General features: G+C 48.1%; 1 protein-coding gene across 4 annotated transcripts in view; it reads left to right on the top strand.

The window, feature by feature from the left end:
* XPO7 (exportin 7) overlaps nt 1-19,652 on the top strand; it is a 659,915-nt gene that overhangs the window by 494,503 nt on the left and 145,760 nt on the right. For all 4 annotated transcript variants that reach the window (XM_069213992.1, XM_069213990.1, XM_069213989.1 and 1 more), the window contains one exon: nt 10,946-11,106. In XM_069213992.1, coding sequence (XP_069070093.1) covers nt 10,946-11,106 — 161 coding nt within the window. The remainder of the gene's footprint in view (nt 1-10,945; nt 11,107-19,652) is intronic.

Here is a 19,652-nt window from a genome sequence, read left to right as displayed (position 1 = left end):
TTCAGTGCAGGACTGACTGGTCTGTGCCAGCCTGCTGCTGAGAGACGAGTTTCTGACCCCATGCGGTGAGAGCCTTTGTGCTCTCTGAGGACAGAAACAAAGCCTGCTCTGGATGGAGGTGCTTCACACCTCCCCCCTGCAGGAACTGTAACACCTAGCAGTGAGCTTCAAAGGCTCAAGCTTCGTGTTACAATGCCCCAGGGCACTCCAGCTAGTGGAGATGCCCGCCCCCTGGACCCAGCCCCCACTTTTGGCGGCGAGTCCAGGAGAGATAATGAGAAAAACAAGGAGGAGTCACTGGCCAGTCAGGACAGCCCCTAAGGTGTCCTGAGCTGAGGTGACTCTGACTTTTAGAAATCCTCCATCTTGTAGAAGGAGAATTCCCCCAATAGGGATAGGATTGTGACCCCCTCCCCTTGGGAGGAGGCACAAAGAGGGTGTACCCACCCTCAGGGCTAGTAGCCATTGGCTACTAACCCCCCAGACCTAAACACACCCTTAAATTTAGTATTTAAGGGCTACCCTGAACCCTAGAAAATTAGATTCCTGCAAACTACAAGAAGAAGGACTGCCTAGCTGAAATCCCCTGCAGAGGAAGACCAGAAGACGACAACTGCCTTGGCTCCAGAAACTCACCGGCCTGTCTCCTGCCTTCCAAAGAACTCTGCTCCAGCGACGCCTTCCAAGGGACCAGCGACCTCTGAATCCTCTGAGGACTGCCCTGCTTCGAAAAAGACAAGAAACTCCCGAGGACAGCGGACCTGCTCCAAAAAGACTGCAACTTTGTTTCGAGGAGCAGCTTTAAAGACCCTGCAATCTCCCCGCAAGAAGCGTGAGACTTGCAACACTGCACCCGGCGACCCCGACTCGGCTGGTGGAGAACCAACACCTCAGGGAGGACCCCCGGACTACTCTCCGACTGTGAGTACCAAAACCTGTCCCCCCTGAGCCCCCACAGCGCCGCCTGCAGAGGGAATCCCGAGGCTTCCCCTGACCGCGACTCTCTGAAACCTAAGTCCCGACGCCTGGAAAAGACCCTGCACCCGCAGCCCCCAGGACCTGAAGGACCGGACTTTCACTGGAGAAGTGACCCCCAGGAGTCCCTCTCCCTTGCCCAAGTGGAGGTTTCCCCGAGGAAGCCCCCCCTTGCCTGCCTGCAGCGCTGAAGAGATCCGTTGATCTCTCATAGACTAACATTGCGAACCCGACGCTTGTTTCTACACTGCACCCGGCCGCCCCCGCGCTGCTGAGGGTGAAATTTCTGTGTGGGCTTGTGTCCCCCCCGGTGCCCTACAAAACCCCCCTGGTCTGCCCTCCGAAGACGCGGGTACTTACCTGCAAGCAGACCGGAACCGGGGCACCCCCTTCTCTCCATTCTAGCCTATGCGTTTTGGGCACCACTTTGAACTCTGCACCGGACCGGCCCTGAGCTGCTGGTGTGGTGACTTTGGGGTTGCTCTGAACCCCCAACGGTGGGCTACCTTGGACCAAGAACTGAACCCTGTAAGTGTCTTACTTACCTGGTAAAACTAACAAAAACTTACCTCCCCCAGGAACTGTGAAAATTGCACTAAGTGTCCACTTTTGAAATAGCTATTTGTCAATAACTTGAAAAGTGTACATGCAATTGAAATGATTCAAAGTTCCTAATGTACTTACCTGCAATACCTTTCAAACAAGATATTACATGTTAAATTTGAACCTGTGGTTCTTAAAATAAACTAAGAAAAGATATTTTTCTATAACAAAACCTATTGGCTGGATTTGTCTCTGAGTGTGTGTACCTCATTTATTGTCTATGTGTATGTACAACAAATGCTTAACACTACTCCTTGGATAAGCCTACTGCTCGACCACACTACCACAAAATAGAGCATTAGTATTATCTATTTTTACCACTATTTTACCTCTAAGGGGAACCCTTGGACTCTGTGCATGCTATTCCTTACTTTGAAATAGCACATACAGAGCCAACTTCCTACACCTTCTCTTACTGTTTACGTCTAGGAATGGATATATATATATCCTCTACAATGTTTCTGCTACTATCATGCGATCACAAGTAGTCTTTCTTATCCATGTTCTCTTGTCTTTATATTCTCGATGCTGTGGTCACTCTGCAGGCTTGCTGACCTGTTCACACATGGGGTTTCATCCCCTTTAAGGCGTGTGTTGCTTTATCTTCGGTACTTCTGTTTGCCTTTCCACTGATTGCTTATGTTTATGTAGCTTCTTCATTCCATATTTTCTTCATGGTTCCTGCCTCCTATTCAGTGGTTCCTCTGTGGAGACCTTGGTAGGGAAATATGTTAAGGCTCCCATGTCTTCTTCTATAGGTCGGTCTTTTCTCATTTTTATCTATACCGCTCCCGTTCTCAGAACATAACTTTCAGCGTATCGACCATACTTTTCATTGTGCGGTCATGGATGAGTTTTTCCCATGTTCTTCCCATTTTTGTATCCCTTTTCTTACAGTTGTCTTTTCACCAATTGTTTTCCTACTGAGGATGTTCTTGCTCATAGGGAATTTTTTCGAGTACTTGACCTTTTTCTCCACTATTAAATCAGCTTTCCTTCCGGATAAAAGGCTTCCTCTGTGGTTGTCTCTTCTGACACATAATTGTCATGTTGACATGAATGAGTTTATTCTACGCTCTAGCATGGATGAACGTCTGTCTTCTCCTGTTCTATGGTGTTACTCACTTGTGCTTACTTCCACAGATTGAGATGTTGTAGAATATGTTTTTATTCTCTCTCATTTTTCTTCTTCTCCGGTCTTTTATTGTGGTTCTCAACCGGTTTCATTACACTTGGAAACTTTTGAGAGTCTGTCTGCAGCCCCTCCTGCAGGGTTTTGTGCTTTGGTATCTGATTCTAAGTTAAGGAATCTGTGGCTAGATATCTCTATCAGATGAACAAGATACTTACCTTCGGTAACAATATATCTGGTAGAGACAGGATCAATCCGCAAATTCCTTAATGACTGTAAGGAAATGCCTCCTTGGCATGGTTACCCCCTGACTTTTTGCCTTTGCTGATGCTATGTTTTGATTTGAAAGTGTGCTGAGGCCTGCTAACCAGGCCCCAGCACCAGTGTTCTTTTCCTAACCTGTACTTTTGTTTACACAATTGGCACACCCTGGCATCCAGGTAAGTCCCTTGTAACTGGTACCCCTGGTACCAAGGGCCCTGATGCCAGGGAATGTCTCTAAGGGCTGCAGCATATCTTATGTCACCCTGGGGACCCTTCACTCAGCACAGACACACTGCTTACCAGCTTGTGTGTGCTGGTGAAGACAAAACGAGTAAGTCGACATGGCACTCCCCTCAGGGTGCCATGCCAACCTCACACTGCCTATGCAGTATAAATAAGTCACCCCTCTAGCTGGCCTTACAGCCCTAAGGCAGGGTGCACTATACCATAGGTGAGGGCACCAGTGCATGAGCACTGTGCCCCTACAGTGTCTAAGCCAAACCTTAGACATTGTAAGTGCAGGGTAGCCATAAGATTATATGGTCTGGGAGTCTGTCAAACACGAACTCCACAGCACCATAATGGCTACACTGAAAACTGGGAAGTTTGGTATCAAACTTCTCAGCACAATAAATGCACATTGATGCCAGTGTACATTTTATTGTAAAATACACCCCAGAGGGCACCTTAGAGGTGCCCCCTGAAACCTTAACCAACTACCCGTGTAGGCTGATTGGTTTTAGCAGCCTGCCACACTCGAGACATGTTGCTGGCCACATGGGGAGAGTGCCTTTGTCACTCTGTGGCTAGTAAAGCCTGCTCTGGGTGGAGATGCTTATCACCTCCCCCTTGCAGGAACTGTAACACCTGGCGGTGAGCCTCAAAGGCTCTCACCCCCTTTGTTACAGCACCACAGGGCATTCCAGCTAGTGGAGTTGCCCGCCCCCTCCGGCCACGGCCCCACTTTTGGCAGCAAGGCTGGAGGAGATAATGAGAAAAACAAGGAGGAGTCACTGACCAGTCAGGACAGCCCCTAAGGCAACCTGAGCTGAAGTGACTCTGACTTTTAGGAATCCTCCATCTTGCAGATGGAGGATCCCCCCAATAGGGATAGGAATGTGACCCCCTCCCCTTGGGAGGAGGCACAAAGAGGGTGTAGCCACCCTCAGGGCTAGTAGCCATTGGCTACTGCCCTCCCTGACCTAAACACACCCCTAAATTCTGTATTTAGGGGCTCCCCTGAACCTAGGAACTCAGATTCCTGCAACCTAAGAAGAAGAAGACTGCTAAGCTGAAAAACCCTGCAGAGAAGACAAAGACACCAACTGCTTTGGCCCCAGCTCTACCGGCCTGTCTCCCCCCTTCTGAAGAAACTGCTCCAGCAATGCTTTCCCCAGGACCAGCGACCTCTGAATCCTCAGAGGACTGCCCTGCTCTAGAAGGACCAAGAAACTCCCGAGAACAGCGGCCCTGTTCAACAAAGACTGCAACTTTGTTTCCAAAGAAGCAACTTCAAGACAACTGCGTTTCCCGCCAGAAGCGTGAGACTTGCAACTCTGCACCCGACGCCCCCACCTCGACTTGTGGAAAACAAACACTTCATGGAGGACTCCCCAGCGACTACGAGACCGTGAGTAGCCAGAGTTGCCCCCCCCCCCCCCCCCAAGCCCCCACAGCGACGCCTGCAGAGGGAATCCCAAGGCTCCCCCTGACCGCGACTGCCTGACTCCCAGATCCTGACACCTGGAAAAGACTCTGCACCCGCAGCCCCCAGGACCTGAAAGATCGGAACTCCAGTGCAGGAGTGACCCCCAGGAGGCCCTCTCCCTTGCCCAGGTGGTGGCTACCCAGAGGAGCCCCCCCCCCCCCTTGCCTGCCTGCATTGCTGAAGAGACCCCTTGGTCTCCCATTGATTCCAATTGAAAACCCGACGTGTGTTTGCACACTGCACCCGGCCGCCCCCGTGCTGCTGAGGGTGTACTTTCTGTGCTAACTTGTGTGTCCCCCGGTGCCCTACAAAACCCCCCTGGTCTGCCCTCCGAAGACGCGGGTACTTTCCTGCTGGCAGACTGGAACCGGGGCACCCCCTTCTCCATTGAAGCCTATGCGTTTTGGGCACCACTTTGAACTCTGCACCTGACCGGCCCTGAGCTGCTGGTGTGGTAACTTTGGGGTTGCTCTGAACCCCCAACGGTGGGCTACCTTGGACCCAAACTTGAACCCCGTAGGTGGTTTACTTACCTGCAAGAACTAACAATTACTTACCTCCCCCAGGAACTGTGAAAATTGCACTGTCTAGTTTTAAAATAGCTATATGTGTTTTATTTGAAAAGTATATATGCTATTGTGATTATTCAAAGGTCCTAAAGTACTTACCTGCAATACCTTTCAATTGAGATATTATATGTAAAATTTGAACCTGTGGTTCTTAAAATAAACTAAGAAAATATATTTTTCTATACAAAAACCTATTGGCCTGGAATTGTCTTTGAGTGTGTGTTCCTCATTTATTGCCTGTGTGTGTACAACAAATACTTAACACTACTCCTTTGATAAGCCTACTGCTCGACCACACTACCACAAAATAGAGCATTAGTATTATCTCTTTTTGCCACTATCTTACCTCTAAGGGGAACCCTTGGACTCTGTGCATACTAGTCCTTACTTTGAAATAGTGCATACAGAGCCAACTTCCTACAATGACCCTCCCCGTTCTGCGAGCTGAGTTGCTGTGTGGTCTTCTTAGATTTCATTTTTGTAATCTACACCTGGGTTTAAGATTTAGGTTATAATTGACACAAAGTGTCTTTATTTCCAGCACACTGTTTCCATTGTCAGTTTATATTTTGGCCCCACATTTTGAGCACGGAAAACAGTCATGGGAGAAACTGCCATCAGCGGGGGATGTTATATAGACTTCGTTGACGTCACATCAGGCAGACAACAAAATTACTGAGTCAGGCGACACTCTGCTGACGCCCAGACGTACTAAAGGGAAAAGAAAGTTTCCGGATCCAGGCTGGTGTCTGCGGAATATTCTAATTTAAGGAATCCTTGCTCTACCCGATACATAGTTACCGAAGGTAAGTAACTTGTTCTTCACAGCAGTAGTTTTTGAGTTTCCAGCTGTACCACAAGAAAGGTCTCGTCAGCGTCTGGTACAGTGACTTGATGTTTTTTCCCCACATTTGTCCATACGATGAACAAGGAAGTGGTAGGATAAGCAATTAAAGTCCACAGACCATGACCTCATGTTCTTGAGTGAAAATCTTTCGGTGGGTTCTCTATCAGCTTTTTGCAAGAATGTTCCATTCCTCTTCCTCATTATTTAGGGTTCAGCGCAAAGCGCTCTGTCACTGGTGTAATCTCTCTGGGGCTTTTAACCACGCCCATGTCAACTCTATCAGCTTGGTTTGTTCTTGGGCGTGCCTTTTAAAATTAGCTTGATTTAATTAGTGAAAGTCATACATACGTCATGCCTCTTCCGGTGTTTAGTCTGCCTAAAGCGCACAAGTCAACTACTGAAAACATACAGTGCTCCATGTCTTCGTATAGTTCCTGCACTACTTTTTCCTCTTTATTTCGTAGGCAGCACAATCTCGAGGGGCAGTAGTCCAGCGCTTTGCATGACATCGACCTGGTTACGTGGATAATTGCACTTTTGCCGGTTATATGGATAATTGCACTTTTGCTGCTTACATGGATAATTGCACTTTTGTAGATACGTTTCACTGCCAGCGAACTTCTTTTTCCTTTTGTGTGTTTGCTTTGCGCTCATGGCGGCCGTCGGCTCGCTTATGTGAAAGTTTTACTTTTCACTTTATGTGGCAAGAAAAGTCTGGTTAGTTATGTGCAACTGTTTTACTTTTCATTTTTAGTTTATGTAGCAAGAAAAGTCCGGTTAGGGGTTTACAGCGCTAATAGCTTTAACTCGAGCAAACGCAAGACACACTGCATTGCAAATGCTTGTTTTTCTAGCACACAACAAAATTTAAATGTATGTAAATTAACTGTGCATATTTTTCAAAACATACCAGAATTAGGACCGCACAAATGAAGCAAATTTTTTGGTAATTCTGAAGTGTGGTAAAAACAAATACCTTAATACGATAAAAACAAATCAATACGCTACATGATGACATTTCCACACATTATCATTTGTGCAGTGTGTACCTTCATCAGTAAAGCTGTATGTCTGTGCAAATGTAATGGTCATTTCAAATGTTGTCTGTAATGGCAGTACACTACTGCACCATGCATACTCCACTTTACCCTTTTCCACTCTACTCTGCACTGCTCCACACCTCTGCACTCTACTCTGCACCACTCCACTCCACACTGTGTCTCTGCACTCTACTCTGCACCACTCCACTCTTTGCATCTGTTTTACACCACTGTACTCTATGCCAGTGCACTCTATTCCAAACTACTCTATTCCCAACTGCACTCTACTCTGTACTACTTGACTGTATGTCGGTAGACTCCATGCCACTCTAATTTACATTGGACTCTACACCACTCTACTCTGAAACAGTCTACTCTATGCCACTGCACTCTGTGCCACGGCACTCTACTCTGCACCACTCTACTATACTGTAAGCCAACTGCACTCTAAGCCATTGTACTCTACACCACTGCACTGGGCACCACTGTACCCTACGCAGCTATACGTCATTCTTCTCTGCACCGCTCCAAATCTCTGCACTCTACTCTGCACCACCACACTTTACGCCACTCCACACAACTGTGCAGCATTCCACTCTGCCGCTCTATACTGCACCATTCTACTCTATGCCAGTGTACTCTATTCCAAACTACTCTATTTCCAACTGCACTCGACTCTGTACCACCCCACTATGCCAGTCCACTCTACTCTGCACCACTCTGTCCTGAGTAACTCCACTCCACGTCAGTGCACTGTACGGTACACCATTATACTCTTAATCTCCTTTTCAATGCTGCACTCTCTGAGACTGCTCTCTTCTCTGCCCCACTCTACACCTTTGCACTTTGCCACCCTACTCTGCACCATTCCACTCTACATCACTGCAGTCTACCCTGCACCACTCCACCACTTCACTCTACGTGACTCTACTCTGCAACACTGCACTCTTGGCCATTGAACACTATGCCACTCTACTCTGCACCACTACACTCTAAGCCATTGCACTCTATGCTGCACCAGTCTATGCCACTCTACTCTATTCTGCACCATTCGGTCCGTACACCACTGCGGTCTACTCCAATGCACTCTACACTACTTTACTCAAAATCAGTGAACTCAGTGCCACTTCATACTATGCCAAATACTCTGCACCACTGCACTTTAAGCCACCATGCTCTACTCTACAACACTCTTCGCCACTCCACTCTGCACCAGTGCACTGTATACAAATGTACTCTGTCAATGCATTTTATACCGCTGCACTCTGCAACACTCCACTCTCCGCCACTGAACTTAATGCCACTCTACTCAGCATCATTGCACTCTATGCCACTCTACTCTGCACCATTCAAATCTACGCCACTCTACTGCACTCTGTGCCAATGCACTGTATCCCGCTACACTCTATATCGCTTCACTGTACGCCACTGCACTCTACTCCAGTCCACTATAACCCACTCTGATTTACACTGCACTCTATAACACTCCACTCTGCCATAGCAGTGTACACCACTGCGGTCTCCCCTGCGCCACTCCATGCCACTGTATTTTACACCACTGCACTGTACACCACTTTACTCAAAACCAATGCACTGTATGCAACTGCACTCAACGGAAATGTGCTCTGCACCACTGCACTGTATGCCACTATACTCTACTTGGCAAAACACTACACCAATGTACTCTACACCATTCTACTCTACAACACTGCACTCTACCACTGAACTCTGCTCTGTCCACTGCATTCTACCCTGCACTGCTCAATTGTATGCTTCTTCACTCTAACCTGAAACAGTCTACTCTACTGCACTCTATTTCACTTTCCACTGCACTCTGCAATGCACCACTCTACACCGCTTTACGCCAGTACACTCTACACCACTTTACTCTAAACCAATGCACTCTGCACCACTACACTCAACATCAGCTACTCTGCACCACAGCACTCTACGTCACTAAACTCTACTCCACTCTGTCACTGCATGGTACGCCGTTGCACGCTACATCACTCCACACCATTGTGCTCTACGTCACTACACTTTCTGCCGCTCTGCTTTGCACCCCTGCTCTCTACGCCACTGCATTCTGTGCCACTGAACTCTACGACATTCTAGTGTGCAAAACTGCACTTTGCACTCTATGCCACTGCTCTCTACTTTGCGCCATTCAACTCTATGCCACTGTGTTGCACTCTACACCAGTGCACTCTACGCCACTACACCCTACATCACTCCACTCTAATCTATTCTACACCACTCTACGCTCCTGCACTGTAGCCCGCACCACTACACTCTACCCTACACCAGTCGGCTTTACGCCACACCATTCCACGATATGCCACTCCACTCTACTCAATCAACTCTACGCCTCTGCAATGTTTACCAAAGGTGCTCTGTGCCACTCTACTCCATTCCGCGCCAATTCAGTCTATGCCACTGCAATCTACTCTGCTCCACTCTCCTCCCATCTGTCACTGCACTCTACACTAATCCAGTCTACACCACTTTACTCAAAACCCATGCACTCTACGCCAGACTACTCTGTACCACTGTACTTTACACCACTTTGCTCTGGGCCACTCGATTCCACTCTATCACACTGCAGTGTGGCGCTCTACTTGGTTAAACCATACTGCACACTACGCCTCTCCATTCTATGACACTACTCCACAACTCCCTCTATGCAACTTCGTGCCACTTTACTCCACTCTATTCTGTCACACACTACTCCACTCTGCCACTCATCTCCGTTCTGCGTCACTCTACTTTACAACACACTACTTGATGCAACCCTTTCTACGTCACTCCACTCTGTTCTACACTACTCCATGACTCTATGCCGCTCCACCCCACTCTACCCCACACTACCTCACTCTTCCAAACTGTACTCCGCACTTGACTCACTATGCCACTCTAATCTACCCCACTGTGTGCCCTTCCACTCTACATTCTACTCCCTCCACAACACTTGATGCCACTTCACTTATCACCACACAACTCTACACCACTCCACGCGACTCTATGGTACTCCATAACACACTGCCCTTTACTCCACTTTACGACACTCCGCGCCTCTCTGTTTTACCTGACTAACATTTAGCCATGCTGAACTACAGCCACAGTGGTGTACAACATAGATAAAACATATTGGCAAAGCCAATAGCTCTTGCATAGGCGAGACCTATTGGCTTTGCTAGTGCTTGTTTTATTAAGTCATCTGTGATAATCCATGTGCCCGGTTTGTGTATTGTTGGATATTCCATTTTAACCTTATGAATTTAGGATGTATCACGTAGTGGAAAAAGTTACTTACCTGTAGGTGTCTAGTACGTGTCTAGCATGAGTGTATTTATCAGAATACTATGGAACAAAACACATACACTGCCTCTGTGTTTTCAGGAATGGATGGCCATTATGCATTTAGTGAAATGCAAGTGAGGTGCTGCATTATTTATATATTTCATTGGGATAGAAATTTGCTGAAGTATTGTATTTAAAAACGTTATTGAGACCTTCTCATATGGAGGGAAAGTATCCTTATTCCGTAAATATGCTAAGAATATAGGTTTGAGAACCATAAATTACTGAAAAGTAATGTTGCCTTGATTTGGGTGATTTATTTTTCTGACGTGGCAGTAGCTTGTGTAAAAAATTAATTTACTGTGTAGTTGGGCTCATAGGATGTGCACATCTGGCTGTCTAAGGGTGGCTATGCGCTTTCTATTTTGATTGCTGAGTTCTCAGGATTCTTCTAGGGCCCCTTGTTCCAAAGTTACTAATCTTGATTCCCATTCACTCCCCCTACAGATACCATGGTTTGCACTGGCTGCTGTTCCTGTCTCGACCACATTGTGACATATCTGTTCAAGCAGCTTTCCCGCAGCACCAAGAAAAGGACTGTGCCAATGCCACAGGAGAGTGACCGTTTTCTCCATATCATGCAGCAGCACCCAGAGATGATCCAACAGGTAAGACACTGGTCTTACCTTAACAGAAAAAAATTAGTTTGGAGATGTGGATAGCAACACAAAAAGATAATGGACGGAATGATTGTCAGGCATTCACCCCAGTCACAGATCTGGGTGAAATCCATTGTTTTTCCTGCTAATCACTTCACCCCAGTTTGGACCCAGACATATGCAAATCAGCCTTGACTCTTCTTCCCATGGGAACAGTCCACCCCAAACTGCCAGGCTAGGTCCTCCCTGGACCGGAAACATCATCCTGGGACCGGTTTTAGGGTATCACCCCTCATCAGCTGGGCTAGCTTGAAATCCAGTGGCACAGTGGGCACGGGAACCATGTTCGAGCATACCCTTCCCAGTTCAGGCAACTAGAGCAACACAAAAAGGTGGTGGATTGAATGCTGAACATTGTCAAACATTCACCCCCAGTCACAGATCTGGCTATGAGTAAAGTCCTCCTAAGTAGAAAATCCTACATTTTGGAGATGTTTGATTAATGCCAGTGATTCTTACCTATGCTAGTTACCATGGATCTGGAAATCCTGCTGTTAGCGATATGGATGATTGTATTTGCTTCTAATTGGGTGTAAAAGGGAGCTGAGGTAATGGGAAGAAAATAACTTGACCAGTATCGCAAAGCTTGTTTATGTAGAAAAACCATAGATTAGAACTAGTCTTCTGGATCAGCAGTCTGTAGTTTAGTTGGATTACCATTCCTTCTCAATGATTTAAAAAAAATCTATTTTAGTAATATTCAATGCAATACCAGAGCCATATTTAGTATGGCTTAGATGCTCCAGCTTCAAGCCAGAAGTGCAACAAGCGGTGCTCAATATGACCTTTGAAAAGGAGCATCTTTTTGGCCCTCAAGTGGACTCCACCCTTGAGAAGCTAAAAAAAGGATACTTACAACGCAAAGGCCATGGGTGCTCTGCAATCTCAGGTGCATAGAGGCAATTTTCATCACTCCACATTTAGAGGCGGTTATAAACAACAACTTCTGAACGTTCTACCTTCAATCCATGGCAATCCTCCACCTCTTACTCTAGAGTTTTTTTCAGAGGAGCCTCCAATGGCAATAATAACAGAGGCTAAGGCAGTCTCACTACTGCCTATGGCTATGCCTCATCAGCTAAAAACTGACTACATACATCTCCCCAAACCCCACAGCACACCGGTGGGGGGGCGATTTTAGGATTATTATACACAATGGACACACAACATCCAACGTATAGGTCCTCTCCATTATCCAACATGCTTATTGTCAGTAGCTCACTTCCACACCTCCAAACATTCCCCCCTCACTCCCACAGGTTATCTAATGAACATCTCACCCTTCTAAAGGATGAGATACAATCCCTGCTCCGCAAGGGTGCTATAGAGCCTTTCCCATGGCAGTACCAGGGTACAGGAGTATACTCCCTATACTTCCTCCTCCCCAAAAAGGATGGCACGCTGAGACCTATTCTGGATCTCAGACCGTTAAACTATTACATTCTCTCAAAACACTTTCACATGGTTACTCTTCAAGATGTTATTCCACTCCTTCAGCCGGGTGATTTCATGACAGCCCTAGACTTGAAGGACGCCTATTTCCACACACCCATCAACCGTGCACACTTGAAATACCTAAAGTTTGTAGTAGCAAAAAAAATTAACAATTCAGAGTCCTGCCTTTTGGAGTCACAACCACTCCCAGAGTATTTACAAAGTGCCTAGCTGTAGTCGAGGCACATCTTGGAAGGCAAACGATTCATGTGTTTTCTTTACCTAGATGACTGGTTCATCAAGGCCAGCACAATATAGCAGTGTCTGTCCGACACTCAAACTAAAGTATACCTACTTCACAAGTTAGGGTTCACAATCCGCTTTCTCAAATCCAACCATAACTGGGAGCCATTCTCAGCTAACGCTTCCCCAGTTTCAGGAAGAACACACCTACACAGTGAAGGCTCTCATGCATCTCTTAGAGATGATGGCATTCTGTATTGCCATTGTTCCTCGCGCCAGGCTCCACATGCGTCCCCTACTGCAGTGTCTGTCTCGTCAGTGGTCTCAATCACAGAGTCACTTTCAGGAACTAGTGTTGTTAGACCACCATATTCACCGCTCTCTGCAGAGGTGGAATGCCACCAATTAATTAAGAAGGTGGCCTTTTTGAAACCCTGTGCCCAGCTCATTCTGACCACAGATGGATCCCTGACAGGCTGGGGTATGCATCTTCAGGATCTCACAGTGAGGGCCTCTGGGATCTCAATCACCAAGCTATGTACATCAGTTATCTTCAAGCAGTATTTCTAGTCCAGAAAGCTTTCCTTCCTCACCTGTCACACAAAGTTGTATTAGTCTGAACGGACAACATGACCGCTATGTATTATCCACAAAAACAAGGAGGGACATTGTAGGAAAGTACCCTCTTGCTTGGCATGGTCACCCCCGTTTTCTGCCTGTTTTCAGTGTGTTTGGCTGTATCTACTGGGATCCTGCTAACCAGGACCAGAGTAGTTTTGCTCTCTCCTGTAAATTGTACCTTTTTCTTCCCACAATTGGCATACTGGTTGCCCCCACCCCCCAATGTAAGTCCCTAGTATATGTTACCTGGGTACCCAGGCCATTGGGGCTCTAGGGGATCCCTATGGGCTGCAGCAGTTATTCTGCCACCCATAAGGGATCCCATGCAAAGGGTTCTGCAGGCCTGCTATTGCAGCCTGCGTGAAATGGGTGCATGCACCCGTTTTCACAAACGGTCATTGCACCTGGTCACTAAGTCACCCTTATGGTAGACCCTCCCAGCTCAGAGGACAGGGTGCAGTTACCTGTGTGAGGGCACCGCTGCACTAGCAGAGGTGCCCCCACAAACTCAAGATCCATTTTTCTGGACTTTGTGAGTGCGGGGACGCCATTTTATGCGTGTACTGGACATAGGTCACTACCTGTGGCCAGCTACATAATGGTACCTCCGAACCTGGGCATGTTTGGTATCAAACATGTCATAATCATACCCCAGTATTGTTGCAGATATTGGAAGTATGATTCCATGCACTCCGGGGGCTCTTCAGAGGAACTCCAGTTTTGCTACCACCAGTCTTACAGGGTTTTCCAGGCAGCCCAGCTTCTGCCACCCTCAGCTGCCCGCCTGCTGCTTGATCTGATCAAGCCCAGGAAGGCAGAACATAGGATTTCCTTTGGGAGAGGGAGGTAACACCCTCTCCCTTTGGAAATAGGTGTGACTGGCTTGGGAGGGGGAGCCTCCCCAAGCCACTGTTTTGCTTTGAAGGGCACTTTTTGTGCCCTCCGTGCATAAGCCAGTCTACACCAGTCCAGGGACCCCCAAACCCTGCTCTAGGCCAAAACTGGACAATGGAAAGGGGCGTGACCACTCCCCTGTCCATCATCCCCCCACACACACACCAGGATGGTGCCCAGAGGGTCCCTGGATTCTGCCGTCTTGTTTCCAAGGTTGGCAGGGAGCGTCTGAGTGGCCAGGCAGGCAGGTGACGTCAGAGCCCCCTTCTGATAGGTGCTTATCTAGTTAGGTGACCAATCTCCTGTTCATGGCTATTTAGAGTCTCTCTCTTGGGTGGGTCCTCAGATTCGGCTTGCAAGACTCCAGTAGGATTCTTCTGCAACTTTCTTCAACTTCTGGCCACTGGGACAGCGAGTGGAGCCTCCGGAAACCGACAATGCTGCACCAACGAAGAAGACTCTTCTGCAACTTTGTTTCCACGAATTCTGCCAGCTTTGTAACATTTCCCCAGCTGTGCATCCTCCAAAGACAGCAAATAATCAGCCTGCACAAGAAGAAGGAATCTTCCTTGGAGTAAAGGAGTCACTCCCCTGCAACCGCAGGCACCTACAGCAAGCAACAACCGTCTGCGTGGATCTTCCCTCCTCTTGAGCTGTGTAGATCCTGCATCAAGGGTGGTGGTCCAGTGTAGTTCTCTTGGTCCTCTGTCAGCTGTCTAACTTTGGTGAAGGTAAGCCCTTGCTTTCCCACCAGGACAGTACCCCTGTGCAGCGCATCTCTAGCAGCTGCCAAGGCTTGTTTGCATCTCCTCCAAGGGATCTTCAGGCGACGTATAGTTCCAGCCCCCAGCACTCCTTCCTGCAAAGCACAGCCTCCTGCATGGTTCTCCGGCAGCGTGGGATCCTCTTTTGTAGTGCTGCATGGGATTCTTCTGTGACTCCTGTGTCCCTGTCCTGGGGTACTCCTGCGGTTGCTGCCTCTGCTCCTCTGAAATCTCTGCGGCGCTGAGGGTCCCCTGTGCCTCCCCTTCCTGGGTTGAGTCCTCCTGGGCTTTGCTGGTCCCTGCCAGCACTGCTTTTCATCTAACCGTGAGTTTGCCTTTGCCATGGCATGTTGGTGGAATTCCTGCACCGACACCCATCTGCAATCTTCACTCAAGCGTGGGACATCATCTTCATCCATCAGGAGCTCTTCTCTGGCTCCAAGGCTGCAGTGCTGACCTGTTCTTCAACACCGTCGACAAACTCCTGCAAGTACAGCTGGGTGGGTAGTAGCTCCTACTCCTCCTGGGCTCCACTGTGACTCTTGGACTTGGTCCCCTCTCTTCATAGGTCTTCTTTCTTCAGGAATCCACCGCTGGTTTTCTTGCAGTCCTGTCTGGGTGTCTTCTATTTTTTTCTCTTTTCCTTCCTTTTGGGTGGTTTGTGGAAATTCCAGTGATTTACTCCTGCTTTTGTGGTCGCTGGAGGGTACTGTGTTACTTACCTCTGTGGTTCACTAGTACTCCCAGCTCCCCTCTACACATTCTACTTACCTATGTTGGGCTCCTATGTTCGCATTCCATTTTTTTGTATATGGGTTGTGCTCCCCCTAGGGTCTCTATTGGTTATTGCTGTTTGCTCTGTTTTCTAACCTCTTCTATGCCTATTTCTGATTACTAGTATATATATTTAGTGTATTACGTAACTACTATTGAAGGGTTGCCCTTCTAATAATTTGTGTTATTGTGTTCCAAAAATAAAGTGCATTTATTTTTGTACAACTGAGTGTTTTCTTTCATGTGTGTTAGTGCTGTGTGACTACAGTAGTATTGCATGAGCTTTGCATGTCTCCTAGATAAGCCTTGGCTGCTCATCCACAGCTACCTCTAGAGAGCCTGGCTTCTAGACACTGCCTACACCTCACTAAGAGGGGATACCTGGACCTGGTATAAGGTGTAAGTACCATGAGTACCCACCACACACCAGGCCAGCTTCCTACAGACATGGTCATCCCAGTTGTCACAACTCGCTCAGGCAATATGGAAGTGGGCTCTTCTCTTCCAGGGGATCCTCATCAATAGTCATAAACATTGAATATTCCCGCCCTTGTGCGGGGACCCCGGAGCATATATATATATAAAATACATACATATTACCATGTGTAAAACAGCAATGCAGGCTATAATCATAAATAGTCTAAAATGCTTTATTTCTATGTAAGTTTTTTTTTTTTTTTTTTTTTTTTTTTCATATTATAAAATCACAATAGATCATAAATATCTACCTAAGCCCCAAAAACTGGACTTAGGGAAGTAAACAGCAGTAAATAGCAGAGAAAAATAGAAAAAACCACATTGAAAAACAATGAAGCATTCTTAGCCAATAGGCTGCATGCAGGTTAACACAGGAGAACCATAAAAACTTTGGCACCGTGCCTTTAAGACCCTGAGCACCTCCAGTATCCCACCATGCCTCAGGGGTGAAGGGAAGGTGACAGTTGGTTCACAGTTAGGTCAGTTCTTTTTTCCGGCTTCTTCTGAGAGGATCCTGGAGCATTGAGCTCTCAGTTTTTCTGAGTTTTTCTTCAGAAAAATCCCTAAAAGTAGTGTTTTTCCTGTTTACTCGACAGATAACATCTTTTGTCTGAGTTTGGAAGTCTTTTCTGACAGAAAATGCCATCTCTTTTTGTAAAATGTCCTTCTTGTGGGAAGAAGAAAGCCCAGTCAGACCCACACTCTCTGTGTATTGTCTGCCTGCCACAGAGTCACTGTCCTGACACCTGCAATTATTGTAAGAAGATGTCAAGGAGGACTCTCAAAGACAGAGAGAAAATCAGGCTGCATGGGCTTCAGGAGAGGAAAAAGTCAACATCCTCTTCACTTCCCAGGCCTCCAACAGAAGGAATGGCCAGATCGACGTCGACAGGTAGGATTGTGCCTGTTTGTTCTCCATCGACGTCATCGTTGCCACCGTCTCACCGGCATAGATCGCCGTCGACGGTGACCAGACCGACGTCGAGGAACAAAGCGTCGAAGCATGGACAGCACAGGGGTACATCTCCGTCGACGGCAGGCCGCCGTTCGGCGTCGAGCCATCTCCGGCGCTCCCGTTCGCCGTCGAGAACGTCTCGCCCCTTGGCGTCGAAGGACAAGACGCCAAAATCACCACGACGGCATGAACATCCGCCGTCGACCACTCGCCACTCAAAGTCGAGACACACAACGGCGAGTAGGTCCAGATCCCGCGATCGACGCTCGGCGTCGAGACATTCAACGTCAAGGCCTTCGACATCAAGACCTTCGACGTCGAGAACAGCCGAGCCAGCGCATCTTTCGACGTCGAGGATGCAATCGACGTCGACACAACCTTCAGCTGTGTCACAGGCAGTAGAGCCAGCGGATAAAGCTCCCTCACCGGTGGTCTCTATACGGAGTGCATCATCCCATTCCAGAGCGGGCTCATCGGGGCATGTTTCTCCCATCACCCTATCACCTAGATGGTTAGAGAGCCTGAATAGACCGGCAGCATCCCCGGATTCCCAATACTCTAGGATGTATTCTCCTACTGCCTCATTACCTAGAACGCCATCGCCTACAGCTAGAGCAGGACGGGCTCGTTCTGCTCCTCGTCAGCCGACCACAAGACCTGCACACTCTGCTACAGCTTCTCGTAGCAGGTCTCGTTCCCGAAGGAGAACCAGGTCGCGAACACCACACAGAAGATCACCCTCTTGGTCTTCTTCAGGATCGTCTGTTGGGCGCTACTCCCCCACACTGACAGATTCTCCACCTGCTAGGATCTCACCGGTGGATGATATCACCACTTTTAATGAGGTTCTTTTAAGGGGAGCGCAGAAACTAAATATTGAGGTACCGGAGCCGGCCACCTCATCCTCAGTTATCTTTGAGACTCTACAACACAGATCAGTCTCGAGAAAACTGCTGCCACTAGTACCGGGTTTGCTGCAACCTACTATGGACACCTTTCTGACTCCAGCCACTCTCAAGTCTGCCCCGGCTAGGATTCAAAAGAAGTACAAAGCTCCGGAGCAAGATCCTTTATTCCTGCCGAAGGATCCGCCACCGGACTCTGTTATCTTAGCCGCAGCCAGAAAAACACACTCTGTGGCATCATCTTCCACAGTCCCCCCGGATAAGGAGAGCAGACACCTAGACTCCCTGGGGAGAAAGATGTGCGGTACAGCGGCATCTGCTATGAAGGTCTCCAGCGCCTCAGCACTTCTGGGCAGATATGACTGCTCTCTGTGGGACTCACTCCACAGATTTACAGAGAAGTTGCCCAGGGAAGATAGACAGGACTTCCAGGAAATCTTGCAGGAAGGGGGCCTAGTATCTAACCAGGTCATCAGCGCGGCGGCGGACGGGGCGGATTTGGCTGCGCATGGGTATGCGCACGGAATCTGCGCTAGGAGGTCTTCCTGGCTACGGCTCACTGGTCTGAAACAGGAAGCACAACAACGTATTTTAAACCTCCCATTCAGTGGGAATTCGTTGTTCGGTACCCACGCGGATGAAGAGATGATCCGAATGAAAACAGAGGTGGACACTATGAGGGCAGTGGGCCTGGAACGTAAGAAAGACTTCAGGCGGAGGTACAGGCCGTACGACAGGCGCCCATTCCAGCAGAGGGTTCAAACCCCTCACTGGTCTCAGAGGCCACAGCAACGACAGGGACGTCCCCTGTTTCAGGCGCGTAGACCCACAAGAGACCGAGGGGCAAGTAGACCTCAACAGTCTACAGCAAAGACACCAACAAAGCAATGAAGCATTGCTTCCCTCAGCACTGTGCACCACTCCGGTGGGGGGAAGTATTACGCATCATCTTCACGAGTGGCACTCCATCACAAAAGACAAATGGGTGCTCAATATTGTCGAACATGGCTATTCTCTCCTTTTCAAAAAACCTCCTCCACACTTGCCACCAGCAAGATGTTTTCCTTCTCATCTCAGCCTGCTACGCAAGGAAGTTCTTGCACTCCTACAAAAGAAAGCTGTAGAAAAGGTTCCACCGGCACAAAGAGGAAAAGGGGTGTACTCCCGTTACTTTCTGGTGGCGAAAAAGGGTCAACAGGGCATCTTCAGGCCAATTCTGGACTTACGGCTCCTGAACAAGTACATAAGAAAACAGAAGTTCAGGATGCTAGCCCTTCACCAGATTGTTCCGCAACTGCATCAGGGAGACTGGATGTGCTCCATCGACCTACAGGATGCATATTTTCACATCCCAATAGCATCCAAACATCGGAAATTCTTACGTTTCCAAATAGCGTCACAGCACTACCAATTCAGAGTCCTACCATT

The sequence above is a fragment of the Pleurodeles waltl genome, chromosome 11, assembly GCF_031143425.1.
Source record: "Pleurodeles waltl isolate 20211129_DDA chromosome 11, aPleWal1.hap1.20221129, whole genome shotgun sequence".
Taxonomy (NCBI): Eukaryota; Metazoa; Chordata; class Amphibia; order Caudata; family Salamandridae; genus Pleurodeles; species Pleurodeles waltl.
Note: the sequence above shows the minus strand (reverse complement) of the source record. Positions and strands in the feature narration are given on the sequence as shown.